The following is a 12809-nucleotide window of genomic DNA, read 5'->3' as shown; positions in this document are numbered from 1 at the left end:
CTGGGGGACCGTGTGGCACACGCCTCAGGATTGTCCCTACGGGCCTGAGGGTGCACTCGCTCCTGGCATGTCCAACCGGCCTGCCCAAGGACCTGCCTGCCTGCTGTCTGCTCACTCCCAGCACAGGAGGCTCTCGGGGTGCAGGAACCTGTGCAGTGAGCCTCCCGCCGGGCTGGGGCCCTCACTGCCTCCCAAGGTCCACCCAGCCCTCTCAGCCTCTGGGGTGGGCAGGGTCGCGACATGCTGGGAGCTCTGGTGGGACCCCACTTAGTATGAACATGTGCCCACAGGAAGCCCCAGTGTGCACGGCCCCTCCCAGGGACCCCAGATGGGTGCACGGTTCTTTAAATAAACAGGGTGAGCTGGTCTGAATTCTCAGCAGCCTGGGTTCCCACCAGCGGGAGGGTGTTTGTCCTTGGATGAACACGCCCTGAATTCCCCCTTACTTAGACCCCACATTTAGGGTTCTGGGAAGCAGAGGGTGGGGAGAGTGTACCAGAAGCCTGTTCCACACAGTCCGTTAGACGGGACCCGGGCTTCGAGAAGGCCAAATGACTGACCCGTTTCGGAGACCTGACTGGGGGTGATGAGATGAACGGGCCCGAAGACGTACTACGGGGGTTTCAAATTAGGATGAACTTTCAGAGGTTTAAAAGCACCTTTCCTTCACTTATTTCGAATGTGTAGCACATCCACATCCTTAGAAATAAAAACCTGCAAAATTGTATTCAGTGAGATGTCTCCCCCAGCCCATATCTACCCAGTTCCCCCTCTTTTCTGTGGTCTCTGGTTTTTGGGGTGTCTCAATTCCCTTGTGACTATGTAAGCAAATATTTTTTTCTTTATAATCCAAATATAGCATAGTATATGCCCTCTTGTCACCTGTTTGTTTTCTTTTAACCTCGCCACCTCTTCTTGGGGCCTTTCCGTCCCAGCACCTAAGCAAACACACTCCTTCCCTTCCACCGCTGTGCAAGGGCCCCTTGCACGCGCGCACCAGGAGCTGCTTAATTATTCCTGGTGGGTGGACGTTTGGGTGACTTCAGATCTTGCTCTTACAAAAGGCGCAGCAGAGAAGAACCTTCTACTGACATCATTTTACACATACGGTTTAAGATAAACTCCCAGAAGTGGAGTTGCTGGGCCGAAAGGTACGTGCATTTGTAACTGAGGGATAGTGCCCAGTGGCACTCCTGAGGGGTTGTGCCGCTTCGCTCCCGCCAGCCTCGCCCTCCCGCCAGCCGTGTGCGGGGACCTGCGTGCCGGGAGGGTGTGGGTTCCGCAGATGAGTGGACTGGAGACCTGTGAGAGGAAAATAACTCCTAGACAAGCGACAAGCGTGGTGGGAAGGCCGAGCGGAGCTGAGCATAGACCCCAGCGCCCCAGGAGAAGAACAGTGAGTGGAGAAGGGTCCTGGGACTGGAGAAAGGAACGTGAGTCCGTCTTGTCTTGTAGAGCCAAGTGGGAAGGGTCGGATCAGAGGTGTGAGCACAGGGTTTTCTGGACCAAAGGGCCTGTTTGCAGTCCAAAGGGCAGCCCTTTCAGATGCTGTCTGGATCAGGAGTCCCGGGGTGAGGGAATGGAAGAGGGGCTGGGAGGAAGAGGCCGAACTGCAGGACGGGAAGAGGGAAGCGTGTGGCCAGGACCAGAACGGGAAGCGTCCAGGAAGACCCGCCTGTGTCCCCGGAGCCTAGCACATGGCCTGGCTCAGAGGGGTGCTCAGGAAATGTCAGGAATACCAACAGCCAAGGGGCCAGGACGCCGTGAAATTCCTCTCCAGAAATCTGAGAGGCCCACCTGTTGGTCCCATGACCAAATATGCCTGGGACAGAATGCCGGCGGGGGTGGGAGCAGACCCATCTGCTGTCTTCAGCATGGCCTCGGTCAAACCAGATCCGCTCTCGTGTCCTATCCGGATTGTTTTCTTCTAAAGAGTCATCTCAGAGTCATCACTCAGTCAACAAATACTTGTTGAGCATCTACTGTGTGCCAGGCCCTGGGCTCCAACAGTGAAGCAGTCAAGTCCCTGCACTGGTGGGTGCGGAGCAAGCCCCCTTCGAGTGCATGCTCACTGGTTGTGCCCAGTGCTGAGGCACGGAGGGCTGACGCGGGGAGGGGTCAGGGAAGGCTCTGCAGGGAAATGATGTTTAAGCTGAGATCTACAGGACGCCAGGTGTTAGCAGGTCAAGAAAAGAGGAACAGCAACCCAGGCAAAGGGAACTGTGTGTGCAAAGGGAGCTGTGTGTGCAAAGGGAACTGTGTGTGCAAAGGGAGCTGTGTGTGCAAAGGGAACTGTGTGTGCAAAGGGAACAGTGTGTGCAAAGGGAACTGTGTGTGCAAAGGGAACTGTGTGTGCAAAGGGAACAGTGTGTGCAAAGGGAACTGTGTGTGCAAAGGGAGCTGTGTGTGCAAAGGTCTGGAGGTGGGGAAGAAGTTTGTGTGTTTGTGGAGGTGGGAGAAGGCCAGGGCGGTGGGAGCTCAGGGTAAGAGGGATCAAGGTGAGGCAGGGAAGGTACGTGGGGACCAGAGCATGCAAGGCCTGGAGGCCACACCAAAGCTTTATTGTCTGATCCAAGTGCAACTGCAAGGCATTAATGAAAGGTTTTAAGGGATGTGACCACATTTGTTTCAAAAAGACCACTCAGCTGTCCCTTCCTAAAGCCCAACATCTTATATTTGTATGAGCGAGAAATGACAAATTGTGGGATGACATGACCAGAGAGTATCTAAAGCTGTGTTGTCCCGGTCACCCCAAAGTCACTCCCTCTCAGCAGGGAGCCTAGCTCCAGCCCACAGGCCAGTGTCTCCAGCAAACAGTCTGGAACCTAGCTGTCAGCAGTGGCAGGAGCTACAGGAATTTTTCCAAAGTGCGTGCGGAGGAGCACAAGACTGTAATAGGCTTAATAGCAAAAGGGGAACTGGGATCAAGCTCAGCTGAGCTAGAGCGAGACGTCACTTTGCAGCAGGACTTCTCAGAGCCTTTGACTGGGATCTGTACCCTGTGCACCTCGAAGAAGGGCCTAGAATGAACATGCTCATACTTATTTTGAAACTTTGGTTTTCATTGAACATTTTGCTACCAAATTCACCCTGAGAAGCACTGCTGTTTCCTGTTTGCATTGCTAGGGCTTGTTTGCTCATGAGCATGCTCAGTTCCTTCCATTGAAACCTCTGTTCAGGGAACAGGAAAACCATCGTCTTTCCTGACGGGGAACGTGTAGAGGGGTCCTCAGTTGTTAGTCTGGCAGATTGTGGGGTGTCAGCTTCTGTCACCCCTTCAGCCCGTGTCTTACAGATAAGACCACCCTGCCCGGCCTACATAGGAATGTCACCGGCAGTGGCCCCCATCCTTGGTCCCTCTCTGTTTCTCATTATCTTACAGGCTTTGGGAGAAATAGAAGTCAGTTCCCTAACCAAGAACTCAGGTGCCCTGTTCCATGAGGAGGCAACGACCTGGCATTTCTGGTCCCTGAGCCTTTTTACTTTTATTTTATTTCATTGTTTTTTTAACTTGAGGTATAAGTGACTCCCAAGTCTCCAGAGGACGCTGCCAGCAGACCCGCCAGGGACCATCGGTCGCCCTGGCTCTGTCTGGGATCTGAGCTGTCAGTGCCACTGTGTTGGGTGCCTTCCAAGTGCACGTGGCCATCTCTGGCCCCCTGCCCTGGTGTCCTGACCCTGGTGATGTGCGGAGAGACACCAACGAAGAGCAGCAACTCCACAAGACGTTTTTTCAGGAGGTTATGTTTTTATTCTGCCTTATTGGGAAGAGGGAACGGGGCCACGATCCCACCTCCACGATCCCACGGGAAGACCGAGGGGGAGAATTATATACATCCAGAGTGGGCACAGAACTGGGCGAGATCGTCCGGGGAGTGGCCTGAGACGCAGGCCTAGGCCACGGGAGCCAGGCCCACCTGGTTGTTGCCCCTGTCAAAGACGGTGAAGTACTGGCGGATGAAGACGTCGCCCAGGATCCAGAGCTCTCCGGAGGCGGTGGGGAGGTCCATGCCCTGGAAGCCGCTGGCGCAGCCCTGCTGGCTCTGGAGAAAGGAGGATGAGACGGAATGGGGCAGAGGCTCCGCAGGGACAGGCGCTGGCTAGGGACTCAGCCCCCAGGGCGGGGGGCCGGCAGGCCGTGCGTGGCAAGCTTCCCCGCTCGGCGTTTTTGGCCTGGGGTGTGCCTGCACTCACTCTTCACTGCTCCAGGGACCACTAGACGTTATCCAGTGTTTCTGGCAGATGCGCAACCCTGACATCAGCATCGGAGCTAAGGGGTTTGGGGACAAAGCTGCCGGGAAGGGTTTTGGAAGCCCTGGTGATACAGCCTTTTCTCATTATCCCGATCCCGTTCAGTGACAAACCAGGTCAGCTGCTCACCCTTTTCATGGGCCAGGGTGCTGGGCACAGCCCTGGTGCACCTTGGAATCACCTGGGGAGCTTTGGCAAGCCCCACTGTGCAGGCCGCGCCCCCACTGATTAACCAGCTTGGCTGGGGGAGCGGCCCGGACATCAGTGCTTCTCAACGAATGACCTTGGCCCACTGGGCAAACACGGTTTCCTCCTGGCATCGCAGTAGAAGGTGAAGGGTTTCCATTTGACCGAGGGCTTGTTACTTGGTAGAGGTAGTAGGAGCATATTAGCCCGGGCCCTGCGCAAATTATGATTTTCATTTGCTCAACTTTATGGCTTTGATGTGGTCAGTCTCCCCTGATTCCTCTAAACCACCCTCGGAGTCAACAGGCCAGTAGTTGAGGCCCAGGGCTTGGACTCGGGTGCCCAGCTCGACACCCTTTCCATGTTTCCATTGTTTGCTTTATTTTTTCTTTTGGGGTGGGCTGTATCCAGACCCTCATTCACTCGTTTATTGTTAACGTATTCCTTTTCTCCGGAGGCGTCCGGGGCAGATCTCAGCTGCAGCTGTGGAGGGCCCAGAGCCCCTTACCTGCAGGATGTAGGCACTGGGCGCCAGAGGGTACTGGATGCCGTTGATGGTGAAGACGATGTTGGGCAGGTTGTTGATGGCTGAGCAGCTGACCACCATCTGGAAAGAGCAAGGGTTAGAAGGACTGCATTCCTTCCGCACGGCAGACCCACCACCTGGGTCTAGACGGGGGCACTCAGGGCTGGGCTCACCTGGCCGTTCGAGTTCTGGCTGGCTCCGATGTAGCTCTGGATGTTGGCAATGGCGTTGGTTGGGCCAGCCAGCAGTGAGGTGCCGGTGTCAACGATGGCCTGGCAGCCCCCGCTGCAGGCAATGGCCTCTCCATTCATGGTGATGCTGAGGGCGAGACACAAGCAGGGGTCTCCTTAGCCCCCAGGGGTGCACCTCCCCACGGAGGAACCAAGTGACAAAGAAGGGCCCTCTTCCATGAAATGTCAGCTTCTCTCCTCCATGCACACATTCATTCACGCAATCATTTGCTCTGCAGCTATATGCTGAGAGTTGAGTCTGTGCCAGGCGTGCGAGATGCAAAGCCTAAGAAGACAGCCACACAGCTGCTGGCTGCGGGGGGTTCACAGTCTAGCTGGAAAGATCCGTTATGATCGAGGAAGGTCAGGGGAGCAGAGCCCGTGGCAGGGGAAGGGAAACAATGCAGTGTGGGGGTGCTGGTGGCGGGGAGCAAGCAGGGCAGGCTTCTCAGGGAAGCGGCCTCCCAAAGGTTGCCCAGGAGGTGCCAAGCCGGAGGAGGACACGGCAGGCAGAGGGCGCAGTCGGTGGGGAGCCATGGAGACCGGAGGAGCAGGGGTGGAGGTTGGAGGAACTGGGGAAGTTTCAGCACAGCTGGGACGGACATAGGGAGACCAGTGCCTCCTAGTTTAGCCGGGACTGCCCTGGTTTTAGTACTGAAAATTCTCGCGTCCCGGGAAACTGCTTGGGCCTGGGAAAACCTGGGTGGTTGGTCCATCTGGTAGGCCAGTGGGGGCAGAACAATGGGCAATGGAGCTGCAGGGGGGTCAGGCAGGCCCTGAAGGAGACAGTAGGATGGAATGGACTGAAACAACATCCCAGTCATTTTGCCCTGTCCCCAGACCAAAAGTGACATTTTCCCAGAATGGGAGGAATGTGTGCCAAGTCACGGCGGCCCTGAATGCTGGGACATGTGCGCAGCCAGGTCCCCAGCTCTCCCGGGGATGCTGCTCGATGTCCTGCCTCTGTGACCAGAAGGAGAGGCTGTCTCATCCTTGCAGAGGGTTTGGGGGTCTCAGGCAGCCCTCCTGCTCCAAGTGAGTACCTTTCTTGGGGTCTCTCTGGCTTGGCCACCTTCTACCTTCTCCTCCTGGGGTACATGTGCTAGCTGTCCGGCGGGATTCTGCAAAGCCTTGTTGCTATGAGTCTATACAGAAATGGGGTCTGGGGCCCAGGATGAGGCCCGCCAGGTGCGCTCACCTGTCCACGGTGATCTGCCAGTAAGTCTCAGAAGAAAGAGGCACCCAGTTCAGGTTTCCGGTGTAGTAAGAAGAGTCGATGCCTCCGAACATCACCACACTGCCACTCTGGTCGTTGCTGTGAAGTGGGGGGAGAAACGGACTCATTCCTTCCTTTGTTCACTCATCCAACTGAACGTAAACTATACGTATTCCAAGAGCTACCGTTTTCCTTTCCTTTGCTATGGAATTTTGGCTTCTATTTTAAGTGGATTCACTGTGATCGGAGCCGTGTGGAGTGTGTGACAGACAGGGTCTCTTTTCATCCTTACACCAAGGTCCATGCATCGCCACTCGGATGACGATTACTTCCAATTTATAGAGAGGCACAGAGAGGTGAAGCCACCTGCCCAGAGTCACACAGCCAAGGAGTGGCAGGACCAAGGTGAGAACCCAGGCCTTTCTGGTTTCAAAGTACGTGAAGCGAAAACATCATGGTGTTTGCGCTTAAGGACTTGACGTTGTAGCTCTCATTCTCAGCCAGGGGCAGTGTCGCCCCAGGGGACATATGTGAATGTCTAGAGATGTTTCACCAAGGACCTGGCCACGGATGAAACGGTCCCCACTGAGCTCACCCACCCCACCTTCGCTGTTCACGTCTGACTGTACACACGACACTGTAATTACAGCAGAACAGTTAACAACCGAAAAAACCACCAGCCACGACTAACTGCTTCAAAAGGGAAGGATGTGGGTGCCTTGGGAACGTTGCTGACACTCCCAGACATTCCTGTTTAAATCTCTACCCGACCCACACTGACACCCGGTTCCTCCTTGATTCGTTCGTAGAATTAACGCATAGTCACGGCTGAAATCTAGATTTAGCGAATAAAAGAAACCAGCGATCATCCTTTGAAAGTTTCACTGTTCAGGATATAAGTCCCAACCGAATCTTTTTTGCTATGAAATTTTGGGCCCCATTTAAAGCAGATTCACTTTAAGTGGTGGCCTTTGGGGGCCGGTGGTGAGGGGACTGGTGCTGGGAGCGAACGGCTGATGCCGTGGGAATCAGGTAAGTCAAAGTGACAGAGACTCAAGCTGGTCAAGTAAGACCAACAAGGACAGCTGGTCACCGAGGGATCGGGCATTGTCCTCTCTACAGATACACCTCTCGAGCCTCAGACGCTGACCTTTCAAATCCCTGGCTTGCTGAGCCCCTCTCCTCCCCTCCCAGCCTGGACCATCGCCTCTGGGCCAGGCGACGGTGACCTCCCTGCTCAACTTACGAGCTCAGGTAGACGGAGAAGAGGTCCTGGGAAAGCAGGCCCTGGTTCCACATGTTGTCGAAGACGGGAGTGGCCCCCGAGGAGGCGATGCTGGGGTAGGCCAGGCCCAGGATGCCGTCGAAGGGCGCGTAGTACAGGAAGGAGCCGGGCTCCGTCTCGCTCAGGCCGAAGATCTGGTTGGTGTCCGCCATGCCTCCGACCTGGGTGGGGGACCAAGTTGCTCACGATCAGTCCATGTCAGCTGAGCCCTGCGCATCACCGGCGCAGGGCCCAGGGCGTCCTGGCTCATCCGTGTAGCACTCAGCTCTGGCTGTCGGGCTGGAAGGACAGGACTGTCCCCAGGAATACTGGTTATTCTGCTGGAGGTGACCATTGCGGCTGATCTCCAGATGGCCACAGTCTGTGACGGAGTGAGAATTTGCTGCAGGACAGATGGTCACCGTGTGCAGTGTGTCTGATGAGCGGATGCAAAGCAGACCCCAGGCAAATTAGAGCCCTTGACCCCTGCTGTGCCCTGGAAGGGGGAGCTGGTGGAGCTTTTGGACTGGTTGGGGGAGAGGGGGGCTGCATTGGGCAGAAGAGGAGGAGGTGTAAAAGAGAACTGAGCTATTTTTACACCCTCCCCCCCATAGCACTCAGCTTGGGTGGGACTGAGGTCAGCTTACAGCTCCAGGCACCACCCCCTTACCGACTACTTTCCCACCTGGACATCTGTGACATCTGTGACATCTCTGCCACTGCCTCCTCCGGCCCCCCATTAGGTTACATTGCTTAACTGAACTGGTTTTGGGGGTGCTGGTTCTGGGTGGCCCCCGGGGTCCCTGGAAGCTGGCCCCACGGCTGGGTGGGGTGAGGTGGCCCACCAGCAGGTGCCCACCTGGACAGTGTCGTATCCGAGAATGCCTGTCATGCTGCCGGTGCCGTAGGCGACTGAGAGCTTCTGGTTGGTGGCCTGGTAGGTGGAGGACTGCTGAGGGTTGAAGCGGTTGTGGTTGGCTGTGAGGGCGAGAAGCGACACTGTCAGCCTCCAAACGCTGACTGGGAGTCACGATCTGGGGTTGTCTTGCTGGGGTGAGTGTCTGGGTTCTGGGGTGGGGGTGCTCTGGAGGAGAAGGGCAACCTTCACCCTAGATTTTGGAGCCCAAGTGTTTTCCAGTTTCACTCCTGTCTGGTCTGATCAGCTGGGATCATCTCATTGATGGAAGGTCCCCAGCTGACCCCACAGTCCCCCTGAGGATGCCCCAGCCAACACTGAGTGGCGTCGGCCCATGGCTGCCCCCTTCTCTCTGCCGTTGGCCTGAACTCCTCGAGGGCAGGGACTGTGTGAGTCACCCTTCATCCCCGGGGCAGCGAAGCCCAGTGCTGGGCACATGGTAGGTGCTCAGCAAATGCCTCTGAGCGAGTCCCCAGGGGCTCCAGCAGGCCTGAAGTCAGACCGATTTGAAGCCCCTGAGTGTCCTGGGCTCCTGGGTCAGCTGGTGCTGGGGCCTGGGCTGGCCTGGGCACTCACAGCAGGCAGGACTGGAGCAGTAGACCGAGGGCACCCACAGGTTGGAGGAGCCGGTGTCAAAAATGACGGTGAACTCCTGAGGGGGGGTTCCGATGCCGATGGTGCCGAAGTACTCCATCTGCAGGGGGACAGCGCAGCTCACAGACCTGGGCTCCCCCCGGCTCCAGGGCCTGTCTCCCGGTGGGCTCCTCCGCCCACCTCCCACCTTCCCCTTCGCCATTCTCCTGGCTTTCTCTCCCTGTTCTGTGCATCTCTCCTTCAAGGCCCAGCCTGGTCTGCCCGCCTCCTTGAAGTCATCCCTGATTGTTCCCCAGTGCCCCTCGGCTGCTTTCTTCCAAACTCCATGAACACCTAGTAACCACCTCGTCTCGTCTGCCTCCGTCTGGCCATCCCGGAGGATGCGTGTTCCTGGAGGACAGTGGGGAACCTTGAAGCACCCAGCTGAGCAAACGCTTGCATGCTAGTGGGTTACATTGTGGACCAGGAGACAGACAAGTCACGGAAGGATGGAAACCCTTGCTACACCTCCTTCCGAAATCCAGGTGTGGACAGCAGCTCTCAGGAAGGGGCCTTGTCGGATGCTTGTTCTTGGTGCCAGCACCTCTCATTCTTTATTCCAGCCGCCCAGGCCTTGCTATTCTTTGATGCTGACAAGCTCATCCCCATCCCAGGGCCTTTGTACTTGCTATTTCTTGTGCTTGGGACATGTTTCTTCTAGATCTTTCCTTGGCTGACTCTCCCTCGTGGATCATTCATAGCTCCAATCAACGTCATTTCCACCAAGAGGCCTCCCCCTTTATTCGTCTTTCCCTTAATCTAATTAATGGTTCTTTGTGCCACTTGTCATTATCTGAAATTATCCTACATACTTATTTGCCTTCTTCTCCAGCATAGAAGCTCCAGGAACTTTGCTTATTCACTATGGTTTTCTCAGCTCCTTGCATAGCCCCTTGCACAAAGCAGGTGCTTCACAGATACGTAGGTGAATAAACAGCTCACTTTACCAGGGGCCAGGCCCTGGCTCAGTGCTCCAGAAAACATTGTTGCACTAAGTACTCGAAGCAACCCTCTGAGATGGTTCTGTCTCACAGACAGGAAACTGAGGCTTCCTCAGAGAATGGAAATGACTTGCCCAAGGTCATTGGAAGCATTAGAGCCTAAACTGGCACCCGGTCTGTGGTTTCAGAAGCTAAGCTCTTAATGACAGGCCACACGGCTTTGCACCTGGCCCTGTGCCAGTCACATCGGGACTCCCAGTATTTCACAAAGGCCAAGGCGACGTCAGATAGAAGAGTCAGAGTGATCTTCCTGTAATTCCAATCTGATCCTGTCAGCCACCCATTAAGAGGATTCAGTGGCGATTAGGAGGCAGCCAGTTGGTTATCAGAGACTGTCTGGTCCTCCCACTGACCCTTGGCCTCACTTTGCACCCCCTTCCTCCCCCCATCCTCTCAAATGCAGTCTGCTCCCCACTGTCACCTGTCTGACACGGCCCTCCTGCTTTCTGGGACTCTCTCCCCTCCTCTTGGAAAACTTGCTCTTCCCTCATTGCTCCAGGGAGGTGTCCCTGCCTGCCACCTGCCACCTGCCACACTGGCACAGTGTGTCACCTTCATTGCAGCCCTCACCTGGTTGTACTTCTCATGGTTTTCGAGGCTCAAGGATCATTGTCTGTCTCTCCCTACTAGACTGTGAGCTACATGAGGGCGGGGACTGCCTGGTTTTGCCGACCGCTGTTTCCCGGGCTCAGCCCAGTGCCTGACAACGTAACACGGTGCTCTGTATAAATCAACACTGGATGGATGAATGAAAGAGCGTAACAGCTCTGACTGTGGATTTTCCTGCCTCAGAGATCCAGGGAGCAGACCCCTGGGTGACTGCCTGGGGCCCAGAATCCTGGTCCACCTTCCAAGCCCCTGAAACTCTCTCTCCTCCGGGCCAAGTCCTCGGAGCTGCCCCACCGCCCGCCATGTGCTCACATCCAGGTAGTTCTCCAGGGGCTGGGCGGCCATCATGTCACTGGCCTCCTTCAAGTACTTGCTGGCTTTGTTGAAGTTGTGCTTCTTCAGGAAGTCTTCCAGCAGGCCATTCTCGACCAGATTCTCCCGCAAGGACTTCTTTCTGACGAGGGGAACCCTGGGGCGAGCATTTGCAAAGGGATGGTTTGGAGGAGGAAGAATAATTAGACAGGAGTCTGCTCATGGGGTGCTATGGAAACCCTGGAAAGAAAAGAAAGCTGGCCCAAGAGAGGACAAAGGAAGGAAGTTAAGAGGGGAGATGCTTTTATTTTGGGCAAAATAATACAAAGAGGTTCAGTGGTTGTCCAGAATCCCTTGCTCCACTGATGGAGCTGGGAACCAAACCCAGGCCTGGCTACACTGCCCAGGTTGGTCTCACACGAAATGCTTTGGGCTTAGGAGTGTTTCAAGGTCTAACAAAATTCCACCATTAGCGCTTCATTCCTTTGAGTCTAGTGATTCTCATTTAAAGAAAGGAACTCCTGCCCTGGATGGTTTGGCTCAGCAGTTAGAGCGTCGGCCTGCGGACCAGAGAGTCCTACTAAGGGTACATACCTCGGTTGCAGTTTGTCCCTGGCCCCAGTTGGGGTCGTGTGGGTGGCAGCCACTCAATCTCTCTTACATCGATGTTTCTCTCTCTCTTCCTCCCTCTCTTCCTCCTGCTCTCTCTGAAGATAAACGCAAAAATGTCCTCAGGTGAGGATTAAAAAAAATAATAATAAAGAAAGAAAGGAATTCCCCTCAAGGGAGTTAAGCAGGGCTCTCTGTCCAGGACTTCTTTGTTTAAATGAATGCAATGTTGCTTCGCTCTGAACAGTTAACCACATCTACAGTCCTGGCTTCCCAAAAGGGCAGAGAGAGAGACAGAAACGGTCCAGAGAGGAGCTGTGTAAGGGAAGAAGAAAAACACGGAAGGAAAGAAAGGCAACGGGCCAGGCCGCAAAGGGAAGGAGGCTGCGGCGTGTCCCCAGACTCACTTGTAGATGAAGCACTCAGAGAGTGCCACCAAGGCGAGCAGCAGCAGGCACTTCATGCTTCTTCCTGGCCCCCAGTCTCCGGAGAAGGGAAGATGGGTGGGAAGTGTGGAGCCCAGGCCCGAGCAGCCCCTTATATACAGCCCAAGTGCCCGGGACACAATCTTATCAGCCCTCCAACAGTTACCCATTATCCTAATCCCAAACAACGTTTCCTGATAAGATTGTCCCTGCCCCCAGCCCTGTTCTGAGAAGTTTCCAGCAGACTGGCTTTCCATGGGAACAACACCCCACGGGTGGGATGGGCCAGTGCAGGGCAAGCCATGGGCTGGGGGCTTCTTTCTCAAATAATGAAACGCAGGAAACTCGACAAGCTGGATATTCTGACATAGTGGTCTAACGTGCGCTTACTATTTACCAGGTGTCCGAGGAGCTCAGTGTACTCTGATTTGTCCCAGTGGGACAGATGGCTGGGTTTCTTGGGAAGCAGGCCCCCACTTAGTGACGGGCCATGTTCCTGTAGCTGCGACCCCGGAGCACGTTCGTGGCCTAGTGGTTTGGGACTCAAGACGTTTCCCTCCAGAAATGTCATTTCGTGGAGTTGTTGAGTGTCTTGCTTCTCAGTTGGGCCGAGTCCTGGAAAGTGGTGTCT

At 55.4% G+C, this 12809-nt stretch overlaps 1 protein-coding gene across 1 annotated transcript; it reads right to left on the bottom strand.

The window, feature by feature from the left end:
• Positions 1-3744: 3744 nt before the first annotated feature.
• Positions 3745-12260, bottom strand: LOC118628064 (pepsin A). The gene is made up of 9 exons (XM_036258767.1): positions 12161-12260; positions 11145-11301; positions 9166-9283; positions 8533-8651; positions 7656-7855; positions 6392-6508; positions 5137-5281; positions 4946-5044; positions 3745-4043 (listed from the first exon to the last, which is right to left on the bottom strand). Exons 1-9 carry the CDS (start codon positions 12214-12216, stop codon positions 3894-3896), a joined length of 1161 nt encoding a protein of 386 aa, XP_036114660.1. The 5' UTR covers positions 12217-12260; the 3' UTR covers positions 3745-3893.
• Positions 12261-12809: the final 549 nt, after the last annotated feature.

This window comes from Molossus molossus, unplaced genomic scaffold, assembly GCF_014108415.1.
Source record: "Molossus molossus isolate mMolMol1 unplaced genomic scaffold, mMolMol1.p scaffold_m16_p_13, whole genome shotgun sequence".
Taxonomy (NCBI): domain Eukaryota; kingdom Metazoa; phylum Chordata; class Mammalia; order Chiroptera; family Molossidae; genus Molossus; species Molossus molossus.
Note: the sequence above shows the minus strand (reverse complement) of the source record. Positions and strands in the feature narration are given on the sequence as shown.

Bases quoted from the DNA above. Each gene is read 5' to 3' on its own strand.
- LOC118628064 (XM_036258767.1), bottom strand. From the start codon at position 12,216: ATGAAGTGCCTGCTGCTGCTCGCCTTGGTGGCACTCTCTGAGTGCTTC. The intron at 9,284-11,144 runs GTGAGCACATGG...GTCCCCCTGCAG, and splicing joins CCCTGGAGAACTACCTGGAT to ATGGAGTACTTCGGCACCAT. The intron at 7,856-8,532 runs GTGGGCACCTGC...TCCCCCACCCAG, and splicing joins TCGGATACGACACTGTCCAG to GTCGGAGGCATGGCGGACAC.